Source organism: Canis aureus, chromosome 26 (genome assembly GCF_053574225.1).
Source record: "Canis aureus isolate CA01 chromosome 26, VMU_Caureus_v.1.0, whole genome shotgun sequence".
NCBI classification, from domain to species: Eukaryota; Metazoa; Chordata; class Mammalia; order Carnivora; family Canidae; genus Canis; species Canis aureus.
Window position 1 is genome coordinate 25456744 of NC_135636.1, and position 26016 is coordinate 25482759.

The 26016-nt window shown below is 51.9% G+C and overlaps 1 protein-coding gene across 1 annotated transcript in view; it reads left to right on the plus strand.

The window, feature by feature from the left end:
• The window catches only part of RSPO4 (R-spondin 4), a 35106-nt gene extending 12752 nt beyond the window's left edge, over positions 1-22354 (plus strand). Inside the window, exons 2-5 of the mRNA XM_077874106.1 lie at positions 16593-16781; positions 17483-17623; positions 19068-19259; positions 22245-22354. Of these exons, the coding sequence (XP_077730232.1) occupies positions 16593-16781; positions 17483-17623; positions 19068-19259; positions 22245-22354 (632 nt within the window). The remainder of the gene's footprint in view (positions 1-16592; positions 16782-17482; positions 17624-19067; positions 19260-22244) is intronic.
• The last annotated feature ends 3662 nt before the right edge of the window (positions 22355-26016 follow it).

The window sequence follows — 26016 nt, forward strand, 5'->3', positions numbered from 1 at the left end:
CTTAACTTTCGCTCACTCCCTGTCACTACCTCAAATACTCTCTCTTCAGGACACAGATCTTATGAGCAGAAGGACCCTCTTGTTCGCTGATGTGTCCTCAGTGTCTAGGACAGTGCCTGGCACAGAGAGGCCCTCTATAGGGAGGAACTAGCTTTCCAGTGAGTTGGTGATCGTCTCCATTTTACAAATGAGCAAACAGGTTAAATAACTGTCCTGGGAAGTAAGGGTGGAGCTGGAATTTGAGAGCAGGTTTGTCTGTTCCCAGACCTTGGCTTCCCACCTCCACCCCGTGCACCTCACTAGGAGCAGGACTGATAGGGAGCCTCATATACAGTGGGCAAAGGGTGTCACCTGCAAGAGCCAGCCACCAGCCGTCCTCAGCCCCAGCGCAGCAGCTGGTAGAGTCTGCCTACCCTCCCAAGTCAGGTACCAGGGGCCAGACTGTACACAAGGACAGAGGAGGACCAGCTGGCTAGAGATAGAGGGGCAAGGGCACCTCTCCAGTAACCAGGGTGCCTCCAAACAGGTGCTTGCCTCTCTCTGGGCATCAGGGCACCATCTCTAAAAGGACATTACTGGGATCCCTGGGTGGCGCAGCGGTTTGGCTCCTGCCTTTGGCCCCGGGTGCGATCCTGGAGACCCGGGATCGAATCCCACGTCGGGCTCCCGGTGCATGGAGCCTGCTTCTCCCTCTGCCTATGTCTCTGCCTCTGTGTGTGTGTGTGTGTGTGTGTGTGTGTGTGTGTGTGTGTGACTATCATAAATAAATAAATAATGTATTTAAAAAAATAAAAAATAAAAGGACATTACTATCCTCACACTACAGATGTTAAACTTTAATAGACACTCCCCAAATTCTCTTCTCAAAAGGGAGGTCTGGATGACTTCAGTCTTACACAGTTTCCATATGCCGTAGGTCGCAAGTAGTATTTCTTTCTTGTTTTAATCTTCATTTTGAAAATTGTTAGTGAGGCCAGACAGCTCTTCATGTGGTTTCCGGCCCATTTGTTTGTCTTCTTTGAATGACTTATGATATCTTTGCCCATTTCCACCCCCCCCCCTTGGGTTGTTCCTGTTTTTCTTATTGATTTCTAGGAGCTCTTTGTATATTAAGAATGACAATCTGAAAAAAAAATGACAATCTGCAGCCTACTTTGTGTATAAGTGGCCTAATGATCAGACTGAACTTGTAACAGAGGGTTGCAAACATGACATGTGCTTTTTTTCCTCCCTCTCTTTTATTCTCTCTCTCTCTCTTTTTAAAAAGATCTTATTTATTCATGAGAGACACACACAGAGAGAGAGGGAGGCAGAGACATAGGCAGAGAGAGAAGCAGGCTCCATGTAAGGAGCCCGATGTGGGACTCAATCCCGAGACTCCAGGATCACGTCCTGAGCTAAAGGGAGACTCTTAACTGCTAAGCCACCCAGGGATCCCTCTTTTATTCTCTTATATCTCTAAAACTCAGTCCTCAAATATTTGGATGATCTCAAAGCTTTTTGGTATTAAAAAACTTAGCTGCCAGTGGTAAATTTTAAAAACATAGGTCTAATTCCAGGGTCTCTTCTTCCACATTACAGACTTGTCTCCTGACTCCATTATCTGCCCTGTGGAGAGATGTGTCATCCTCTCTCCCTCCTTCCCTTCCCTGTGTGTTGGGGAGCAGAAAAAGGGATGGGGACAGGTACAGTGGTCTCTTACTTCTCTGGTGCTGTTGTGGCCTCACAGCACTGAATAAACTCGGGGTCCCAACCCCAGTGAGCAGCAGGGCAGGGTGTCAGGTCTAAACTTGCCTATGCCTCCCTTCATGCTCCTGGACCCCGCAGGTGTCATAACTGTGACAGGGGTGTGACTTATCAGGGGAGGAGCGTGGACTCTACTTCTTCCTATCTTCCTACTATCACCACCACCCCTTGGTGTCCCTACAGCTTCTTGCCTCTTTGGGTGGGGAATCTGCAGCTTGGATCAAGATCAACTGCCTTCTTCAGTACCTTTGGCAGAGAATTGGCTGAAATGGTGGCAGTGCAGGCTTTCCCCAGGTCTGTGCAGGCCCATTCTGTATCTCTCACTCATTCTCCCCTCCTCCCCAATATGCATGGGGAGAGTCAGTGAATGTGTATCCAGCAGTAGGTGAAATGCCATTTCCACGGTCGTCAGGTCCCCTCTAAACAATGAGTGATTCTCTTGCCACCCCAGATGGGTTTAGGGAGATGGGGAGTGCTCAGCCCTGGCCCCAGCCCCTGTGGGACAATTTTTTTGGATGCACTTCAGAAATGCATTTACCCAGGATGGGGAGGTGATGGAAAAGGAGGTGATAGGGGGGTGCAAAGATAGTTGGCCCCCTCTTACTACACCCTGGAGCCTATGTCAGGCCCCAATTTCATACTCATGAGGCATCTCTCTTAAGAACATTGTGGCAGGGGAGGGGAGGACTCAGAGACTGCTTCTACCAGTTTGGGAGCAGCAAGCTAAGTCCTGTTCATTCATTCATTCATTCAGCATTTACAGAGCACCCAGCATCCCCAGCACTGTGCATGGCACTGGGAGGAGGGATGGAAAAGACAGAGAACCTGGGAAATTTACCTTCCAATCTAGAATAATATTGTACATCTTCTAAAATGTTTCAACAGGTCTGTGATTTGTCTTCTAACTTTGCCTAATAAATAAAAGCAAATGAGAGGGGGTGTTTTGTTTCTTGTGTTCACCCTTATGTTCCCGGAGTCTAGAATAGGGCCTGGTACATTGCAGGTATTCAAGAAATATGCGCCCAATGAATGGGTGGATAGGTGAATATTGGACCCTTATGCACAGTGGGTTTTGACAGATGGAGATTCTGAGGCTCCGAGACAGGGAGGATCTTGCCCTAGGGCCCGAAGGTCTGGGACAAGAGTCCGCATCTGCAGCTCTCTCCATTCTGCCAGGATTTGAGAGGAGAAGGGAGCCTATGAGAAGAGGCCAAACCCAGAATCAGGCTCATGGAGATGCTTCGCCTCTCATGCCTGTAGGCCCAACCAGATTCTCGACTCTGCTACCCCTCAAAACCTCCTGGTCCCCAGGGTGCTGGCTGAGAGGGCCAGGGCTGTCTCTGGAACCCTGACAGGGTCTGGCATGAGGACCAGCCCCGACTTTTAGACCTGCTCCCCTTCCCTGGTGCTTACTGGCAGTGGGGCCCCGGGATGTGTCTGTGCTGACTGCTGATCATATACCCAGAGCTTCCTTGGGCTTCATCTTATAGGCTGAGGAGAGTGTCTATATTGAGCCAGTTCTGAGGGCTAGCTTCTCCCTAATACTTAATAAAAACCACTGCTTATTAGGACGACCTGGCTTTAAATTTCAGCTTGCCACTTCTCAGTTGTGTGATCCTGGGCAACTTACTTACCTTCTCCATGCCTTAACTTCTATGTCTGTGAGAGGAGATAATAACACTCCATAGGATTGTTGCAACAGAGTCTGGCCGTGTAGAAGAAGCTCCACGCTACTCACAAATATCCTGCTGCCATGCACCTACCATCTGCCAGACCCTATTCTGAGCGTGTCACATGCCAACTCTCTGAGCCTTCACAACAACATAGGAGACAGTTGGTATCCCCATTTTACAGATGGGGATACTGAGGCTCAGAGAGGTTAGGTTGAGGTTTGAACCCAGGCTGTCCGTCTCCAGCCAGGGCTGCTAACTGCTCTTCCACCCCTCCTACTGCCATTGGCACTGTGAGACATCAGAGCTTGAAGGGTCCTTAGTGATGATCCCAGCCCTCAGGGGCTGCCTCCAGAACTGAGCGAAGGGAACCAGAAGGATTGGGCTCAAGATCCTCACCCTCACACCCATCCAGGCTTCAACCAAAGCAGCTCCTTTCTTACCTGCCTTATTACCTCAGTGCCCACATTCCGTCTCATTATGGGAAACAGAAAGCTTCCTTGGCTGCAAATATTTTGAAAGCCCTTTATCAAGACCAATCGTTTGTTTTTCTGCTGGGGAAACTGAGGCACGAGGCGATGAAGAACTCTGCGAAGATCATACAAGGAGTCTGAGTCCAAGCTGCGACAGGTACCCCTGTCCTGATTCATAGCCCTGCACCCATCAATCACAGGACTTCAAAGGACAAAGTAGAGGAGGTTGCTTGTAGAGCTGTCAAACCCAGTACCTTTCTCAGATTAACGTTCAGAATCCACACTTTCCCATTCCTCTTAGAAAGTCTCTCCTCCCTTCCCTGGAATCTTGGCACTCACATCCTCCCCAGGGCTTGTGGGAGCCTCCTGGCTTAGGCAGTGGGCCATCGCCGCCGCACCCCCCCCCCCCCGCCCCGTGGCATGTGGCAGGGGGTCTCCAGATTGGCTGGACATGTCTCACCAGGGTCCTAACTGCTGCGAACATCCTCCTTCTCAGCCAGAGTGAAGTTTTCTAGCCTCCCACAGAGCCATGAGAGGCCTCCACAAATAAAGAGCAAACGGAGTAGCACAAGCTCCTCAGGGGAGGGAAGGGGGATTAGCAGCTAGAATTAGTGCCATGTACTTCATACGCAGGTCTCAGGGTACCTTACAGCAGCCAAATAGGTATAGAGAGGATCAGAGAAGAAAGAGGCCTGCCCAGGGTCACACAGCAAACCACAGAGAGCCAGAACTGGAAGGAGCCAGAACCTGTCTGGGTCCACTCTCAGCGAACAAGTCCTCACTGAGCACCGACTGTGTACCAGGTACCTACTCTGCCAGGTATTAGGGTTACAGCCACAAGCAAGGCAGAAACACACCTGCTGCAGGGAGATGCCGTTCATGGGCGGGGTAGTAAGATTTCTTGAGCACCTCCTCTGCACTGTTTTAAGCAGAATGTATTTGATCCTCAAAACATTCTGATGAGGTAAATACAGAAGAAACTGAGGCACAGTGACTTCCGCAACTTGTTCAGGAGCCGCTCACATAGCAAAACTGTGCCTGTAATCGGGCTGGGGGTGAGGGAACTCTTTTCTCAATATTTTTTCAAGAGTGGCCACTGCATCTACTTGACAATTTTGTGACCGTTTTACATGTAGGACAATCGGGAGACAATTCCTTACACGATTTCATATACTTGACAACATTGTGACACTTCCACACACCAGACAGCATTGGCACAGTGCTACCTGGGCAGCTTGATTTTCTGACAATTTGACTCTCAGGACAGCTTCATGATGATTCTGTGTTCATGGAAAACAGGCAGCTGAGCTCTGGGGAAATGGGTCCCAGAGAAGCCACCTGGACTCCCTCCCCCTGCTCCCAGTCTCCACTGGCTACTCCTACCCCCAGGGTAACTTGCTAAATAATGAGAGATCCAATAACAATCTTTTTTTTTTTTTTTTAACAGAAAATGATGATTTTCTGAGGGTCAGTACTGTGGATTCTGGGTGCTCAGCACCCGTGGGCTCCCCCCAGGGACACAAGTGTGAATGCCCTTGATGGGTGGTTAATGGGAAGCAGAATGCATGCTGGGGCCAGGGTGGGTCGTTAAGGGTTAGGGAAGCAAAGATTTGTTTTGGTGGGGGCGGAGAGAGGGTGGTGGTGCCAGGCACAAGCAGCCTGCTCTGAACTGTGTCCAGCTCCCTATCTAGCAGGAGGGCTAGGCAGGGACAACACAGGACAAGGATTTCACGCTTCAACCCTGAGCACTAGACTCCTTTTGATGTGGGTTTCACCTGCCAGCACACACCCACCAGTGACCCAGCAGTATGCTCACGCTCAGACACATACAAACCCAGCCCCTCCCCCTCCTGACTTGCTGACCTTGGGACTGTCCCCAACTTGGGCCACTTGGGAAAGCCCTCTGATGAGTGATAAGAGGAGTTGGGTTGCCCCTTCTAGATATTACCCAGCCTCTCATCCATCACAGGGCAAGGTACTGCCTGGGGACTCTGTTCAGCTCCCCGACTTCCAGTGGTTGGGCTTTGCACCCCAATATGCTCACCTTTATAACGAGCAGTAATAACAACACCAACTGCCTTGCTTCTTAAAACAAGGTCAGGGACCAGCATCATCAGCACTCCTGGGGAGCTTTGTAGAAAAGCAGACTCTCAGACCCCACCCCAGACCTTTAGCATCAAAATCTACCTTTGAACCCAAGATCCCTGGGCACTCTGTGCAGCATTACTGTTTGGGAAGCCCTGGCTGACCTCCACAGAGTGGTTTTTGAGGATTGCCTGAATTCATACATATACAATACTGGGCACAGCACCATATACTTTAAACCCACCCCATATATCGAAAGGTGGTGGCGCCTCTGCTTTTAATAAGCAGTCCTGGGTGATTCTACGTGGAGTGAAATCTGAGGATCACCGAGGGCTGGGAAAGAACCGATGTGGGTGTGAACCCTGGCTCCGCACCATCTTCCAGCGGGCCCTGCCTCCCCCTGAGGATGTAAGCTGGTGTCTGTAAAGGATTCCTTCTGGATTCTAAGCAGTGGCTGGAGGTGGGGCAGGGCACTTCTCCGCCTCCCTCTCCAAGCCCTCGTGGGGGCAACATGAGAATCCCTTAAAGAGAGTTTGGAAGGGACCTGAAGGAAGAACCACAGGAACAGGTGTTTGCTGCCCTGATTGAAGGCACATGTGCTAACCTGCTCCACGCCCCCGGGGCTGAGCACGGCCCAGGGGAGAATGAATGAGCCGTGCAGAAGAGGCGGGTTCGGTCCTGGGATGGCCTGAAATGGGCAGCCGGACCAACTTCCTGTCTCAGTCAAGGTCAAATGGACATGGAAGGAGGCAGTGGCCTTTGCAGGAAGGCCCTAGTGGGGGATATTTTACTCAGTGTGGAGGATTGAAGGAGGCATGAGGTACTGGCACCCTGGAGGTGCTGTGGCCTGGAGATGAAGCTTTCAGGTCCTGCAGTTACCCTGCCCAGGTCTGACGGCCCACTACACCTCCTACTACATGCCCTTGAGCAAGCAGCAGCACTGCCCTGAACCTGTTTCCTTGTCTCTGAAGTGGGTATGACAATAGTAATTAAATAAATTTTGCAGCATCCCCATGTGGGATGGTGAGCAGCTCTGGAAAAGAATGAGGCAGTGAGGTGTAACATTTGCCAGGATAATTTGGATGAGGACAAGCAAAGTGCAGACTCATCTCCGTGGGGCGCTGTGGTTTTTCCCTGCCCTCCTGGGGTTCATCCTTCAGTGGCAGAAGCGGGACATCATCAACTTCCTTTGCAATCTGAGAGCCTGGCCCTTCCACCACAGCTGCAGCTCTCTGAGAACAAGATGCAAAGCTATGGAAACTTGAAGGAAAACACTCCAAACTGGGCCCTGGCCCTCCAGGGAACACCTCAGGGCGCCTCCCATGCATCTCACAGAAACCAAGTAATGAAACAGTGCCCATTGATCATCATGAGGGGTGCTAAGCACTTTGCATGGATGAGCTCATGTCATTCAGACACGTGCCTGGGAGGGAGCTGGTTGCTACTATTGTTCCCATTTTGCAGAAGAGGAGACTGAGGTTCAGAGTAATGAGGCCACTTGCCTAAGATCACCCAGCCAGGAAACAGTGGTTTGTCAGGCTCCAAAAGAAAGACCACCTCAATATTTTGCTGAATGTGAGGCTCTCTAGGTTCCCCCCTGCGTGCTGAGAAGAGGCCAGGGAGGCAGGCCTGGAGACCTTTAGCCCCACACCCCATGGGACACTACAAGCTGGGAGTCATCTCCAGGGCCCATCCCTAGCTGGGGATGGTGCAATCTGCCCCCCAGGCAGCGATGTGCCTTGGGGCTCCTCTGAGCCAGCTTTTAGGGCAGCGACTGCCTCCCATATGTGGTGGCCTGAGTGGACAGGCGGGAGACCAGATGTTGTTATTTTCTTTGGTCATCGGTGACATGTGTCTCCACTGCCAGACCAGGATCAGTGGATGCATTGCCCAGCGCTCTCTGCATGCCCCACCCCCGCCCCACAACAGTGGTTCTGGAAACTTCCCAGGGAAAAAGCAGGCAGGACTCAGGGCAAGGGGCAGCAGTCTCTCTCCATCCCCGTCCTTCTCACCCCCAGGGGGTCCTTCGGGACAGCTGTGTTAAATCCTCAGTCGACCATGACACACCATGTTCTCATGCAAGACACACTTCCCTGGGCACACCCCAATTAGGAAGAAACTCCACCCCCAGCATGTTGACATCGAAATTAAAATTCTGCACTGATTGCCCAAGCAAGTTCTGAATCACAGACACCCAAGATGCATGGCAGGTGGTGATGGTAAGGATCCCGAGCCCCTCATGGGATCAGGCCTGCCCAGTCCTCAGGACATCCACTGGAAGCTCAGCCAGTATGACACTTGTTTTACCAGTGGGAAAACTGAAGCACAGAGAGGTTAAGGTCACATGAGCAAGGATAAGGGGTAGAACTGGGATTTGAACCCATACTGTCTGGCTCTTAATCCTACCTGAGTCTTCAAGTGTGGTCCCAGGACCAGGAACTGGACCAGCAGCACCTGGGAACCTGTTAGCAGTGCACATTCTCAAGCCCTGCCCAGACCCACCAAATCAACAGTTCGGGGGGGCAAGGGGGTACCCAACCATCTGTGTTTTAACAAATCCAAAGTGAATCTGATGCATGCCTGCATTTGAGAACCCGTGCTCTACATTGCCTTCTAACACCAGTGAGTGAAGTGGGTGCGAGATACACAGAGGCTCAAGGATGATAATGCAGGGCAGCTGACCTTTGCCCTCAGTGTCAGGGATAATTCAAACGAGTGGTGGGGCAGACTGGTGAGCCTGTGCCCCATCTATGTAACCTCAGTCAATGATTGCTTTATGGGAATGCAGGCCCCGTGTTGATAGATATTCTGATTTTTTTCCAGAGCTGTCCAAATTCCAGCTTTTTATGTGAAATCTGATTTTTTAAATGTTAACAATCTATCCAAATTAAGGTCTTTTGTTTGGTTTTGGGTTGTTTTTTTGTTTGTTTGTTTGTCTGTTTGTTTTAAGTATGGGGCTGGAGTTCTTGAGTATTGAGGATTTTTCAGTGACTGACTCGCTGTGGGCTGCTGAGGACATGAGCCTATCTGGGAGAACATGTCATGTGCAGGGTCTTAGATGTCACCCTGTGCCTTTTGACCCCCTCCAGGAAAGTTCTGCAGGCTGAAAGAGTGCGGGGAGGCACGACATTGCAGAGATGATCCTGAACCCACTCGAAATTCCCAAATGGAAAAAATATGGAGATCACTTGCAAACATTGAGCCATTGACTCCTACTGCAATGAGGTTCCTGTGGTTGGCTTTGGGATGTGGGTCACCCTGAGGTTGGGAACCCTTGTTGGAAGACACAGGTCATCCCCTGATCCCAACAGAAAGGATAAACCTGCCCTTCATCCAAGATCAAAGCTGCCTCCTCATGTCTGTCCTGAAGACCATCTCCCTGGACCCTGCTGTCCACCAACATCTCTGGTCTCTGCTCACCTATGAAAGGGAGGAGGTCCAAGTGTGGACTTACATCTCACTGTGGGCCATGACAGTGGGAACAGGAAGGGAATCTGAACTTACATTTATAAAGAAGCACCTACTATGTGCCAGGCACTTGCTGGTTTGTTTGCTCCCATCATATCAAGGCCTCATGAGGGTAGGAATTGCTGCCACAGATTTTCAGATGTGGAAACTGAGGCCCACAAAGATGAGGGTACTTATCCAAGGTCACTCCATGAGTGATGGAACACCTGCACTGTAACACACATCCTTAGATTTTTGAGAGCACAGAACAAGTCATTGCTTATATATGATGACAGTAGCCACAGTTTATCAATGGCCTGCTTTGTGCTGGGCTCAAAGCCAGGAGATTTTCAGGAAATATCTCCTTTAATTACAACAAGATAAGCCTTATCACCCCCTTTTACACCAGAATAACTGAGCACAGAGAGCTAAAGCACTTTGTCCGTGATCACACAGCTGACCCCCCAAAGCTCATAACCTTAGAGCCCCTCACACTGAACCTGACACAGAGTAATATTGGTTGGATGCATGGATGGATGAATGAATGGATCATTCAATCCCAGGCTAGCGGACATATTCAGAATTGTTATAAGCCTGTATCCCTTTGGAAACTGCCAAACCCAATGTGACCTATTCCACTGTCATTTTCTTGGGGAAAGATGAAGTGACTCAGATGTCATTCCAAACCCACCCAACTGCTGGAGTAAATCAGGACCGTGCATTTGGGGCCTGGTATTTAGAGTGGGGGAGGATGATTGTGATCACAGGAGATAATTGATAAAGGAAATCACATGGGGAGCCATTCTCTCTGATGCCCCCGATAAACCCAAGGTGTTGCAAGTAGAATTCAAATGCTTTCATTTAGAAATGTGCATCTGAGCTGGAAGAGGCCAGTGATGAAGGCCAGGATCCAGTTGAGGTGTAAAAGGATCCAGGGGCTTTCACAGTGTGCTCCCTAAAGCCCAGGGCATGGTAGTCATTGGGGAGCCATGGTAGTCAAGCTAGGTGGCTGGTGCTCCAGGCCCCTTGGCCTTGTTGAGGCAGAGTAGCTCCACCATGGTCTGGTGAGCTCCACATATCTGGTGAGGTACATCGTTTTGATTATAAGTTGATAGGAGGAGAGTTGGCTCAAGTGAAAAAGTGACTTTCTTCAGAGCTACAGGGTGAGCCTAGCCTTGAGGGAACCCAGGCTTAGATGATGGTCAGCAACTCTATCTTTGGGGGCCCATGAGGTTTCTGGTTGCTTTACTCTCTCTGCATATGTTTATCCCTCTCTCTCTCCCTCTCTCCTTCCTCTCTCCTGTATTAGTCAGGAGGCTTTGGTTGCAAGTGACCAAAGTGGTCACTAACTCAAAGTGGCTTGAAAAAAGAAGAGAATTTATGGACACTCCCAGGGTTGAATCCAGGTGCATGGACAATCTCTTAGCCCTGCTGCTACTTTGTGGCCTCCATTCTCAGGAACACCCTCCTGTCATGTGGTGTCCACCAGCTCTGGTCTATGTCTTCCCAAATCCAAATAGAATGGAAAAGAAAATGCATGCATGTGCATGGGCATGCGTATGTGCGCGCGAGCGCGCACACACACACACACACATTAACCACTCCCACCCCTCACTTAAAATCTTAAGACTGGCTCTTGTTGAGACATGTGCCTATGTCTGAACAGCCGCTATAGTCAAGAGGACCTGGTGTGGTGATTGCCCGAGCCCAGGTTAAGTGCATCTGGGTGGAGAGACTCCACCCTCTGCCCTTGCCCTCCCTGGTGGGACTGTTCCTCCCTTTCCAGGGGGACAGTCTCAGTGTAAGTGGCTCTTTAGCAAAGAGAGGGGACACAGATGCTAGTGCCTACCAAAGCTGCTCATACATGGGCACTACCCTGCCCTCCTGCAAATGTCCCTAGATCAAGAGGCCAACCCAGACCGTTGTCTGTTGCCCCAAAGTCAAAATTCTCAAGAGAAGGGCACCTGGTGGCTCAGTGGTTGAGCATCTGCCTTCAGCTCAGGTCATGATCCCAGGGTCCTGGGATTGAGTCCCACATCAGGCTCCCCGCAGATAGCCTGCCTCTTCCTCTGCCTATATCTCTGCCTCTCTCTCTCTCTCTATGTCTCTCATGAATAAATAAATAAAATCTTTTTAAAAGTTCTCAAGAGAGATGGTCTAATTGGCCCAGCCAGGGAGGGCCATCAGTATTCTCGTTCAATCCATCCACTATTGGCCAGGGGACAGGGTCGTGCAATTCAAGCACGGTTGCCAGGTCTGGTTCTCAAGGAAAGGAGATATTGTGAGCAGGGAAGATACATCCAAAACACATTACATTTATTTTGGACTTATTATAATGCACATTCCTGGGCCTGAATCAAGATACTTTACAAGCCTCTCTGGGGAATCTTAACACACAGTCAAGTTTAAGAACTATCATGTTTGGATCTTTCTAAAGCAGCATTGTACAAACTCTAGTTGTCATCACTTATTATTCACAAAATTATCATTCAAGACTCTGCACCCGTGACCTTGAGGAGGAGAGAAATAGCATAGTTCTTTCCAACAAGTTACAGTGATGTGATGAAAAGCCTGAGGCCATCAGAATTAAAAGCCAGAAGTGCCATTACAACATAGTGGCACTAGAGGGCACCCTAGCCCGCCACCAGGACCAAGAACGCAGCAGGAGGCAAAGCTACCTTGGCAAAGACCTGGGTTTGAAAGAAGCCAGTTGAGATCTATCCCTGCATGCACACCCATGTGTACACACACACACACACACACACACACACACTGACACCATCCAAGGTCAGGGGAGGGTCCTTATCAGGATCTCCTGTCTTCAGCATGTTGAAATATCACTCTACAAATAGTGCTGTAGCTCTAGTTGCTGTTTGACAGACTCACCTTGTGGAAGGCTCCACCCCTTCTGGCCCCAGGACCCCCAGTGCAACCGCAGGGGTCAGGCTGGATGATTCCTAAGCTCTTCCCAGAGACCCGTTAGAAAGAGTTTGCTTTGTCCCGTCTGCATGACCAGAGAGCCACTCCTGTGGGCTTCAGCCTTCCCACCAGCTGTGAGGTCCCATGATGGCAGGGGCCATGTGTGGCGCATCCCCCCTCAGCCCCAGGCTCTGCCTGACACGGAGGAGCCCTGAACAAATGCTCCACAAGGGCTGTGGGGGTTGGCTGATGGACCCTGGGAGTGCATCTCACCTCCTTGAGCCTGTCTCCTCGGCTGCAAAGTGGGCAAGGACACCCATATTGGGTGTGAGTCTCTCTGTCCACATACTCAGTTTGCAGGAAATACTATTTTGTTTTTCTGTAACTGAACATAATTTCTACTTTGACCTCCTATTCCTCCAAGGGGCCGAGATCACCTCAAGCCAGCTGAGGGTCCCTTTGCCCTTTGTTTTGGGACAGCATCTCACGTGCAGCGGGATTACATAGGACCAAGGCACTGAGAAGAGGTACCCTGGTCTCCTCTACTGATGTCACTCGGTGCCTACCTGCGAGCTGAAGACCCCACAGTATCAGTCATTATTATTATTATCATTATTATTCCTCCCTCACCTATACAGGAGTCTGCAGTAGACAGCTCTGGGTTAGCATGGCCAAGCCACGGCCTCACTGCCAGGTCCCTCTGCCCCCTGCATCCTCCCAGGTTTGGGCCTCCAAGTCCACAATCCTGCAGGCAGAGGAGGAAGGGGAGGAGAATAGAGCTGCCCTTCCACAAAGATCATTCCCTGAGTGTGGCACAGGACACTCCCACTCGAAGCCTACTGGTCAAAACTTAGGCAAAGGAGGCTGGGAAATGTAGTCTTTATTCTTGGGAGGCAAGCCTTGGGCTACACATAGAGGTTCCATTACTGAGAAGAGAATGGACCTGGGGGGATACTCATGGCTCATGGCTGTGGGTCTCCACGGCTCTCAGAACTTCTGTCACCTTCTCCTGCCCAAGCCCTCAGCTTGAGGATGGGTCAGGACCTGGGGAAGGAAGCTGGGAGGGGTAGGAGTAGAAGATAGTTGCCTCCCTCTTCCCTCTGCCTCCCCCAGCTCACACACACAATTGAGGCTAAACAGTTTTTAAAATATATTTTTATTGCAAAGTATTTCAAGCCTATAGTCAAGAATAAAAAATACAATGAACATCTGCATACTTGCCAACCGCTTGTAGCAAATCTTGCCATTTTAATACTTGCTTCAGATTTTAAGAAATGCCCTATTACAGATTCAAGAGGAGCCTTCCAACCTTCTTCCTGAATCCCTTTTTGTACTTCTCGCCCTGGAGGAGCCACATCCTGAATTCAGTGTTTATCAGTCCCTTACGTCTTTTACTCTTAATACAAACAAGTATCATGCATGTCCCAAAGTATAGTTTTGCAGGGTTTTGAACTTTATAAATGGCTTCTTCCTCTATGATTCATTGTGCAAGTTGCTTTCTTACTCTCAGTGTTGTGTTTGAGATGTGTCCATGGTGTCAGCCCCAACTCCACATCAGTCACGTATCATGGGTCATATATGTGGTATATGGCTGAGGTATGGGGCTACACTCAGTGCGCTTATCTCTTCTTTTGATGGACAGGTTTTTGCACTTGTTTGCTAGCAAATGATGCTGCAGCGAACATCTTTGGGCACAGACACAAGAGTTTCTCTGCACTGGTGGTTCTGAGAGCCTGGTTGTGGGTCAGCAGCATCAGCCTCAAGGAACCTGTTGGAAATGCAAATTCTCAGGCTCAGCCTCAGATCTACTCAGTGGGACATGCAGGCACTCAGGGTGGAACCCAGCATTGTGTGTTGTAACAAGACCTGTAGAAGAGGCTGATGCAAGAGTTTGAGAAGCACTGCTCTAGGGTTTAGACCACAAGCCAAATTGCTGTATTCAGAAAGGCACATCCTCAGACTTACTAGAAGCTGCTGGATTTTTCTCCAGGGATTATTTACACTCCTATCAGAAGAAATAGTTTCCTCTCATCCTTGCCAGCCCTCTGTGCTATCACAATTCAATCTGTTTCCCATTGGGTGGGAGGTCTGGGTTCTGTTTGCTTCTCAGCAATCTTCTCTCTCTGGCTCTGGGGATCCCTCTTGTGACATCATACTTTCTCTCTGCTCTCAGGTCCCTGCGGGGCTACAGCTTTGGAAACACACAAACCTTTACTCTGCTCTTCTGTGGCTGTTCCTCTTCACAGGGGCAATTAGTAAGCCTGCTGGATCAGTCAGGGTTCTCAGTTGTAAGCAACAGCAGTGGGAGTTATCAGCAGGATGTGGGGGGCCTCACAGGATCCAGGCAGCTGGAGATTAAGCTTGGAGACAGGGTGGTGGTACCCATCCCAGAGCAGGAGGGAAAGGAGGGAGAAAAGGCTCCAGGCTGGTCTGGAAAGACCTCACAGTGACCCTCATCCTCACATAGCCCCTTGCTTTTTTTTCTAACTCCTAGGACTCAGGAATGAGTATCTGGGTTGGTCAATGCCCAGTCATCACCAGCTTGAAGAAGGGCTGGACCTCCTTGGTTTCTGCTCTGGGTGTGTGGGGGGTGTACCAGGATTTGCCCTTCCCAGGTCCTCACACAACAGGGAATTTCCTTTAAGAGGCAGATGAGGGGCAGCCCCGGTGGCTCAGTGGTTTAGCGCCACCTTTGGCCCAGGGCGTGACCCTGGAGACCCAGGATCGAGCCCCACATCTGGCTCCCTGTATGGAGCCTGCTTCTCCCTCTGTGTCTCTGCCTCTCTCTCTCTCTGTCTCTCATGAATGAATAAATAAAATCTTTAAAAAATAAATAAATAAATAAAAGACAGATGAGGCACCAATAGAAGGGGTGGTGGTGGCACAGAGCTGGAGAGTCAAGAATGTCCTATGCTGGGTGGCCATGGGCTCAGGAGAGCCAGGGTGTGCAACTGTGTTTATTAAACAGTCTGATCTTTCTGGAGTGTAAACGTGGAATGGTTTAATGTGTCCTCTAGTTGCCTCTAAGACACTGCTTGGTCCTTCATGACACCCAGTCACTTTCTGACTCTCCCCAGCTCCTACCTGTCATGGTTTCCCCCGCTGCCTCTTGCTGGGACCCTTGCCAGCAAGCAGCCTGCTTGGGGGAGGCAGCAGCGTTAGCACTGAAGCCCAGCTGCTTCCGGAGGGGCCCTCGACACCAAGCAGCCCATGGCTGCCTCTCCTCTCAACTCTGCCCTTCTCTCTCCTGGCCTCTTGTCTCTGCTCAAGACAGTGAATATCTGTCCAACTGGGACATGAGAAGCTGGTCACCTCTTTTTGCAGGTACCTCGTCTCTATGTGGGGCATCCCTGCCTCTCTTTTTACTTGGTTTTGGGGGTTGGGAACAGAGGGAAAGCCACAGCCACCCACCCTCTCCCCAGGCTGACAACTCTGAACACCCATGAGCCCCTCTCTCTGGGTGGTCAGCTTAATCAGGTAATGGTCAAGAGAGCAGTGACCCTCTATGAGCCTTGGAGAGGCTCTCTTTCTAGAGTATTCTCTGCCTCCCTCTTCCAAGCTTTGGGTCCCGGTTGCTGACTCTGGAGCAATAAAAGTTTCCTTCTCTCAACTCGCTATACTTGATACTGGGAGCACTTGATGACAGTGACAGGAAGGAACGGAGGAGTCTTGTTCAGAAACACAGCAGGAGGACAAGGGCCTCCCCCACCCCACGTGCATGTGCACCCCCCACAATGAAAAATACACACTATTTCCACTGAAGGTTAAGTTTGTAAGTTATAGAGAACTCCAAATAACAAAACAGACAGTGACTTCTCTCTCCTGTAAGTTTACATAGACAGCCCAGGGCTGGATTAGCAGGTTTTCCCTTCCTCAGGGACCTGGGCTTTTTTCTTATTTCTCTACCATCCTCAACAGATACTTCCCACTTCATGATCCAAAGTAGCTGCTTGTGTTCCAGCCATCGTGTTCACATTCCACACAACAGGAAGGATGAGGGGATGACAAAGGGCATGCCCCTGGCCTTTAAGGCAGCTTTTTGGAAGTCACACACATTGCTTTAGCTTACACCCCTTTGGCCAAGTTGGGGTCATACCACCGTATCTAGTTGTATGGGAAATGTAGTCGTTTGTCTGGGTGGCCACGTGTTCAGTTAATGTGACACAGGAGACAGTCTAAGCTGCTCACATATATGGTTTGGCTCTCTCTCTCTCCCCTATCCCCCCACCTTCCGCCCTGGTCTGGCTGGCAGTGGGCACTGGTCTGGGTGGCAACTGCACAGGCTGTGTCATCTGCTCAGAAGAAAATGGCTGTTCCACCTGCCAGCAGAGGCTCTTCCTATTCATCCGCCGGGAAGGTATCCGCCAGTACGGCAAGTGTGTGCATGACTGTCCCCCTGGCTACTTCGGCGTCCGCGGCCAGGAGGTCAACAGGTGCAAAAGTACGTGGCTCCTCCCTTGTCCTGTGCTTGTGCCAGGCTCCTGAGACCTCTGGCCACATCCCACCTCTCACCCCAACACGGCCACAGGGGAAGTGCTGTGTACCTGAGCCCCGACTCAGATCCTTGCTTGCTTTCAGGCTGGCTCAGAAGTCCTAAGCCAATCAGTGCCCTGTCTGGTCTCAGCACTAATAGGGCAGGAAACCTTCACCTCTCTAGCCTAGTTTGCTGTGTGGCCTTGGGCATGTTACTCACCCTCTCTGGGCCTAGCTCACATGGGAATAGGAGTCCCAACTCTTAACTCTAATTTTCATTGTGACCTGGGACAAAGCATGACCATCTTTGAGCTTTGATGGAAATGCAGCAGAAAGTCCTCACTCACAGCCCAGATTTGCTATTTGACTTTAGACAAGTCACTTGCCCTCTCTGAGCCTTGGCTCAAATGAGAAAGAGAGTCTTGGACTTTAAATCCAAATAACCACATTACCTTGGACATGTTACCTGCCTCCAATGAGCCTCCGTTCAGATGAGGAAGGGAGTTCTTGAATGCAGTTCCTACAGGAGTTTGGGCTTCAGAGGAGACTCAATCCTGACCCCAGCTTTCAGAGCCTGGGCTGCTCAAAGGCCCTCTCACCTCAGGCAGGCTCAGAGGGCCCCCTTCTGGGCAGCTGCCCTCACCAGGGGTGGCCCTGGCTCTATTGCAGAATGTGGGGCCACGTGTGAGAGCTGCTTCAGCCAGGACTTCTGCATCCAGTGCAAGAGGCGGTTTTACCTGTACAAGGGGAAGTGTCTGCCCACCTGCCCGCTGGGCACTGCGGCCCAGCCCAGCACACGGGAGTGCCAGGGTGAGTGGGGGCTTTCTCACCTGCCTCCTTCCCTTCAGGGGCTGGAGAGGGGTGTCAGGAGACCCAGAAGAACCACAGGAGAGTGTCATGTGGTGCTGGGAGGCCCAACCTGTGACGTCAGGTATACACAGGGACCCTTCAATTCCCTAGAGCCATCATAAGCACCGCTATTATGATCACTATCACTACCAACGTCAGCTTCATTGTTATTAGCAAGGGAGACAGCAGAGTCCACAAGAAGAGCACTGATTTTGGAGTAAGACAGACCTGGGTTCAAATCCTCTTCATGCCTCCTTTTTGCCCCTCCCTGAGCCTGGCTAATCTCCCCACCCCTACTTCAAGCTTCAGGTCAGGAAGCCTTCCAGGTTCCTCAGGACCCTGGGACCCATGCCTCTTCTAGGCTTCGGCCGTTGCCTGTGCTTCCCCCATTACTGCACAAGTACCTTGCTCCTCTGTCCTGACGTTTCTATGGGCAAACTCTGGGAGTCAAAGCCAGGTCTGTCTTGTCCCCGTTGCCACTCAGCACCCAGCGCAGCACGAGGCACGCAGTAGGTCCTCAGTCCCTGCTTGTCAAATGAACACATCTAGCAGAAGGACCATTGTCGTCAGGTCTGGAGACCCGGTTTCTGGATCCAGTTGGGCCTTAAACACTTGCAGTGCTCTGACGGTGAGCCCTTTTTCTGTTCCCTTAGCAGGCCCCTTGCCTGCTTTAGGCCTCAGCGGCCTAGTCTGCAAAATGGGGTATTAATAGCTGCCCTGTTCTTTGCCTACCTCTCAGGGACTCTTAATATAATCCAATGTGAAAGAACATATATATTGATCTGTATTTTAAAGTTGTTTCCTACTGAGAACTTTCTTATCCTGTGACCTCATTGTTCCTCACAATAGCACTGTATAGCTTCTGCCTTGCACAGCGCATCAGAGGCACGTGATCAAGGTCAAAAGTGATGTCGTGGCCCTGAGGGCCTCCCCTCAGACCTTCTGGCCTCCAGGCCTGCCCCTCCTCCCAGCCTTCCCCAGCCCCCACTCTAGCTGTCCTTCCTCAGACACGGTTTGCAGATCCATGGGGCTGCCGGTGCACCACTGCTTGCAATGTGCTTCCTTCGGGGGGGCCCCCCGGATCACCTCCTCTCCCTTTAGCTCCTCTGACACCTCCTCAGGGAAGCCTCCCCCTTTAAGCCAACGGTCACTCCTGCTTCTGACCCAGGCATGCTTTAGTATGGCACCCATCCCAGGTCCTCATAAATAGATATTTAAGTGTCTCCTCTCTCTCTGCTCCTTGTGAGAGCTTACAAACCCGCACCCACTACCCCCCCACCCCCCACCCCGCCCTGCATGCTGAGATGGTGTCTTCAAGGACCAGGACCCCTCAGACCCTACCCTTGGATCTGAAGGACACTCCCTGCCTGCTGACTTGATCTGTCTGTCTCTCTCCACCCAACAGAAGAATGTGAGCTGGGCCCCTGGGGCAGCTGGAGCCCCTGCATGCATAACGGAAAGACCTGTGGTTCGGCCTGGGGCCTGGAGACCCGAGTGCGAGTGCGGGAGGCCGGCAGGGCTGGGCGGGAGGAGGCACCAACCTGCCAGGTGCTGTCCGAGTCGAGGAAGTGTCCCATCCAGAGGCCATGCCCAGCAGGTGAGCACTGGGCCGGGCATTTGAGGCTGGGGCAGGCAGGGCCCATGGGGGACGTAGAGTGGCTGGGGACACCGCCTGCCCATATAGCACCCATAAGGCCGCCTGCAAGCCCAAGATCAGCCATGCCTTCCCGTGGGTAAAGTACCGCCCTCCCTGGTGTCCTTCAAAAGCAGTCTTCCTTGCCCGGGTCAGTCCCACCTACCCGAGGGATGTGTGCCTGCATTCATCAGGACTTCTCTGCCCTTTCGGACTGACTGCCTCCCTTTTAATAACAAGGATTTTGGAGTGCCCTTTTTACAACTCCAAAGTTCATGGATAATGTGATCCCCTTGCACAGGTCATTAAAAAAAAAATCAGTAGAGTGCCCTGTCACATAAAAGAGAAAGAAGAGAAATTGCCCCACATGGCAGCACTTGGGCTCCACACCCTCGGTGAGCACTTAGTGGAGTCAAGGCAAAAGTGAGAGCTATGGTCAGGGCTGCAGAGACGCGACCTCCCAAGAGGGGACCCACTCGTAGTAAAGCCCAAGCAACCTGTCAGATCTCTTGGCTGGCACCACGCTGGCAGCCTGGGGATGTTCAGGGACTAAGGTGAGTGTTCAAAAGCACACATAACCTTCACAGGCGAGATGGAGCTTGGCTCTGAGGGTGTAGTCTTCAGTTGTGTGCCTGGGGCGGCAGGGGGCAGAGGTGCAAGAACTGAGTGGAACCAGAGTTCTTTGTGGAGGACTGACCCACGAGCTGTCCCTGGACCCTGTCCACTGAGCACTGCTGGGGCCCCCTTCCTTGTAACAACCCAGATCAGCACACAGAGTTACAAAATACCCATGAGGCCTGTTAAAAAGCCATTGACTTAAAATCAAGAGAGGCTGCAGAGTGTGGTAGGTAAACCGTGAATGGTGAGTAGCAATCATGTGGAATTAGCCATCATTAACTATGTATCTACTATGTGCTGGGCACGGAGCTCATCCTCCACATTCAAGTCACTTAATCTGCACAATGGCACAATACTGTGGTATTGTTACCATTCCCATTTTACAGATGAGTAGGTAGAGGCCACAGATTGAGTCACTTGCCCCAGGCTCACGCAGCTAGGAAAGCCCGGACCTGGAATTGAAACGTAGGTCTGTGTGCAAAGAGGGAACGAAAGTCATGCTTAAGTGTAAGGTGCCTGGAGCCAGGTCACCTGGGCCACACAGCTGGGATGTGGTGGAACCAGGACTCGAACCCATGCCTGGTTTCAGAAGCACGTGTAGTGTCTGGGGTATGAGTGCAAAGCAGAGATGGGTCTTCTAGGAGTCATGCTGGGCAGCTGAGGACAGAGAGTGAGGTTGAGACAGGACCCCAGACCCAGGGAAGCACCCACACACACAGACATAGGAAGTTCTCTATAACACTTGTCACTTTGACCACACCTCTCATGGCACCTGAGAGCTGGTGGTGATTGGCAGTGGAGGCCTGGAGAGAGGAAAGCCCTTCCCACAGATAATAGTAATAATATACAACAGCAGCAGCAAACATTCATACACAGCACCTACTGTGTGCTGGGCCCTGTGGTCAGTGCTCTGTAAATATGATCCCTTTTGATCTCCAGACAAGCCTACTGTGAGCTACTTGCATCCTCCAGGTCTCAGCTCAAAGTTCTCAGAGAGGCCTTCCATGACGGCCCCTACCAAGAGTCACTTTCCAACATCTGGTGTCATAGCACTTACATCTTCCCAAAATGATGGCGCACATTCTTGTGTTAGCTTGTTTGGTGTCTGTCCTCCTTACTAGAATGTGATCTCCAGTGAGGACCAACTCTTTGCCTGTTTCTCCAGGGCCTAGAAAAGAGCCTGGCACACAGTAGGTGCTCAGTTCACATTGTTGAGGAGTGGATTGGTAGGTAGATGGGAGGGGAGGTGGGCCAATATCAGCAGGCATAAGGAAGGGATGGGAGCACCCACACTTCATCACCCAGATGCTCATGTCTCCTCAGATGACACAGCCACCCCGGCAGTTTAGAGTGGGAACCTGGCCTAATCAACCCCTGAGGTTCAGGAGTGGGTGAAGGGAGGCCCAGAAGTGAGGCCCAAAACTGGACAGAACTGGGTCTAAGGGGATGACTCAGAGTGCCCCCTGAGGGGTAAGAGGAGGAGGGAAGGCCAGGGAGAAGGCCTGGTCTTTTCCTCCATGTGAGCCAGGAGCCACTCGAAAGTGACATCAAGAAGCCCAGCCCAGACTATGCCACCAGACAAGTCAAGGCCCTGCTGGGCCTTAGTCACTTTATCTGAGAAATGGGACAAATCAGATGTTTGTGTTAGAAACTCATCCCAGGCCCAAGGGTGGAGTTGGGGGTGGAGGCACAAGGTCAAGGGGTCACAGTTTTCAGTTAAGTCTGGGGTTTGCACACCAACCCCACATAAGAACTGTCATATGGGGGCAGTGGGGCTGTGCCTGCCCCCACAGCGGTCCTGAGGTTAACATCCATAGAGCCCTTGGGATGCACCTGGCATGCAGGAGCACCAGCAAAATGCTACTGTCCTTGTCTGAGGGCCAGAGCTGGGGCCAGAAGCTCATCAGGGAAGTTTGTGCAGGGACCCGGGTAAAAGGTGTTGAGTCTCCAGTGTAGAGCCTTGTAGACTGGGAAGTAAGTGCCAGTGGGAGGGTCTCGGGCACCCCCATGGAGGCCACCCTAAGTCCTGACTACTCCCCCCAACCTGGTGATGTGAACCTCCAGGCCTGGCCATGCCAGATGCCCAGCATGGGGGGGTGTGGGTCTCAGCCAGTCAGCGCTCCTCCTCAACTGCTAAGGAACTGGGGGCGATGTTCCATTTGGGGTAAGTTACCCTGCAGTCCAAACTCCAAAAAGGAGTGACTGTAAGGTCAGCCCCCAAATGCGGTTCTGAGCGCCCTGCGGGGGTGTGGGGGACACCCCGTCATCTCTCAGGATGGAGGGGCCTCTCCAGGGCCCACCTGGCCTCAGAAACAACGCCCTGTGCTCTAGGTGCAGAGAAGAACCCCAGCCAGAAGAAGGGCCGGAGAGACCGGCGCCCGCGCAAGGACAGGAAGCTGGACCGCACGCTGGACGTGAGGCCCCGCCCGCCTGCGGCCTGAGGAGCACCTGCACCCCCGCCCCGCTGCCTGCAGCCACCCCCGCCCCGCCCCGCCCTCTCCCGCTCGGTCCCTGTACCCTCTCCCCACCCTTCCCGTCCGCCCCGTGCCCTCTGCCTTTCCCGCGCTCTCCCTATTCCTGCTCTTCCTTCTCTCTCCTCCCCCCTTCCCTCCCGTCCTTTCCCTTCCCTCACTTTTCCCTTTCCCCCGCTTTTCTTTTCCTTTCCTCGTGCTTTCCTTCCTGTTCTTCCCTGTGTCCTGCTCTCTCTCTGTCACACACACACACACACACACACACACACACACGCACACACGCACGCATGCACACGCACACTTTGAGAGATGATCCTTCTGTGCCTGGCTCCCCGGCTGCTCTCTCTACTTCTTAAAGAAAGCAAACATCTTTCTCTAGGCCTTTTCCTCGCGCTGTCTTGACCCACCTTCCCCCACCCCGCCCTGTTGGCAGAGAAGGGAAGGGGTTTCCAAAAGCGGGCCCAAGCCCCGGGTTCAAACAGGCTCTGTGAGTCCTGCCAGCCCTGCTTCTGCTCCAGAGGAGACCCCAGAACCCGGGTCTGCGAGTGCCCCGTGGGCAGGCCAATCCCTGGAGGCCACCTCCACAGCCCTGGGTCACCGGATCATGTAGGAACACCCCCCATCAAGAGGCTCTGGGGGCTCCCGGTACCCTGTCTTGACACTTTTCCCCAGCTGACTGTGCAGGAGCACGATGGGGCCTCTGGCTGGACAGCCAGCCCTGTGCCTTCCTGTGGCTGCAGAGTCTGCACTCCTGGACGATGCCTGCCAAGCCCTGTCACTGCTCTGTCACTGCCTTTGGGGAGGTGATGAAGGAAGGAGCAAGGGAAGGGTCTGGAGCAAGGGAAGTTCCCCCCTCCCCCACACCACCAATGAACCCTGAGCACTTGCATTTCACTGTGACACCCCCACACGCCAGAACATTGGGGAGTCTCAGGTTAGACTTAGCTCAGTAGCAGGTTTGTCCTCACTGCCTGTCATTTCACCATCATGGTACATACCCCCTCCTCATCAGCCTCCCTGAGTCCCCAGGAAGGGGCGTTTCCAATTTTCCTTGGCATTACTGGCTGGCCTGAACTCAAGGTCCAGGAGCTAGGAGCACTGAGAGTCTGAGGTCCAAGGGGCCCAGGGTGGCCTGGGGAATGGGGTATCCACAGGCTGGAAGAGAGGCTCCAGGTGATGAAGTAGCATTCCCCGACTCCAAGAAAGTACCCGCCCTTAGGCTTCCCTCTATCTGGCTCAATCTCTTGATGCTGCTACCACCCCTCCAAGGCTCACCCTCATTCCCACGTTCCCTTCACTTCCCTGAGGACAGCTACAGCCCTTCCTCGCCTGGCCAGACCACCAGCTTCTCTTCTGCAAAAGTTTGTGCCTCTGAAATGCTCTATTGTTGTTTCAAGACCCCAACTTTTTTTTTTTTTAATAAAGAGAAAAAAGAAACAAGAAATTTGCAAGTGCTTCTTGGGCATCAGGCGGGTGTTACAAAACCATGATGCTGATGAATTTGGAATAACTGAATCTAAACCATGTGGGGCGGTTTTCCCTGGAATGTTCAGGGCTGAGAAGACTAGAGTGTGTTGGGGACAAAGGGGTTGCTGAAAGAAGAGAAGGGTCCCTCAGCCCCCATACCCAGTCCTCTCTAGAAGGGGGTTTAACCATGGGGCAGAAACAGTAACACTGTGCTCCCCACCCCCAGCTCTTCTTAGTCCCATGAATCACAGAAGTGGTCGCAGGAACTCATCTGTGCTCTAGAGGACATGTCTGAGAAGCCAGGGACACCCCAGGAGGTGTGACCATCCCAAGGAGCTATCTGAATACCCTGAGCTGCAGGTGACAGTGGCCTCAGTGTTGGGGGCCCAGGTTCATATCCCAGTCTGGCACCAGCTGTCTGTGGGCTCCAGGCCAAGTCAGTTTTTCTTTCTGGGCCTCAATTCTCCCCTCCCCCAATTTGATGAATGAAGAGGAGGCATGACTAGATTATACTCTTTGCCCAAATCTGGGTGGCCCAAGAGCATCCTCCGGGATGCTTTTTAAAAATTCAGATTTCAGGGCCCTACCCCAGGCCTGCTAATTGTGAACAAATTTGGAGACAGACAGTGAGAGCTAGCTACTCATTCCAGAACAAGCTCAGTGGAGAGGGTGGCTCTTGGGTGACTTGCAGCTGCACGGTGCTCGGGCCTAAGTTTGAAGCGGCTGCCAACCTGACTCTGACTGCAAGCCTCTGCGATATGATTCTATAGAGTTTCATGTATATGTCTCTTCTCCATTCTGTTTTCTGATGAGATTTGAATTCTAGGATGCTGGAGGTTCTAAAGTCCACCATTCTAAGAAATTGAGATGGGAGTGGAAGCTTCCCATCCTACAATCCCCTGGCTGTGTTCTTTCCTGCAGGGGCCTGGTCCTCTGTCTGCAATTGAAGGCTGTGGACAAGGCTGTCTTTTTCTTTTTTTTTTTTTTTTTAATGTTTTTAAATTAGGAGATAAAGCCCCTCCTATAACCTTTGGATCTCAGATGTTCCCTGCTCCCCCCCCCACCCCCCCCCACCCCCCCCCCACCCCCGCTCCTAATCCATTCTCATCCCAGCCTCTCCCACGTTTTCCAGAGGATTGGGCTGCTTTACTGGGAAGGAGACTCTCGCATTGAACTACCTCTTACAGGTGAAGCTCAGAGAGAAGCTCAGAAAATTGGCTAGTGTCATCCAGCCGAAGAGGGACAGAGCCCAGAGGGAGGTTCGTTGCTGGCCAGATGCTACTCCAGAGGGAGAAAACATGGCTTGGCCTCCCCCTTACTCCCACCCCGGCTCCAGGGGCCATTCCAAGGCCCTCTTTGCAGGCAGACACCCCACCCCAGAGCTCATCGGTCCCCATTCCCGCATATCCTTCCCACATCCTGTCCCTAGAGGGTGCCACCCAACCAGGAATAGTGCAGCAGCCTGGCTAGTAACTGGGCACTTTTCAGAAATAGGGGTCAGGCCGTCTGGCTTTTCTCTCCCAGCAGGGCTGGTGGGCGCGTGGATGACAAGGGGAGGCTGCCTCCTGCCTCAGGCTGAACGACAAGCATTGCGATGGTGGCTTCCGCAGAGTGACATTCATAGCACTCAGGCCTTCCTCCCGGGCACAGGGGGGACTCAGATTCAGAGGAGGACCTGAGCCCAACATCCCGTAGCTGATAAGCATGACTGCAGCAGTTCCTGACCTCCTGCCAAGACATCCTGGCCCCCGGCACGGGTGACTCGCCAAGTTATATTTCTCCCATCTGCACTTCTAGGAAGATTTCAAACCATCCTGTGTGGTCCATCAGACTCAGGAAATGTGCATTCTTGTAATAACAGAACAACAGTAATGATCATGATGATTAATAATAAGAATGTCTTAAATGTACTGAGCTGGCTGGGCACTTCAGGGGCAGTAGCTCATTTCCTTTGCTTTCCTGCCTTCCATACAGATCATCTTTCTGACTTCCTCCTGTGTGCGAGCTTTTCCCCATCCTTCATCTCCTGCAGCTTCATGACAGCCCTGCAAGCTCACTTACAGAAAAGGAAAGTGAGGCTCAAGTTAAAGCCATTCAAAATCCACCAGTCTCATCCTGTCATCCATTCGGTAAATTTGCACACTGGGGCTGCTGTGTGCCTGAGA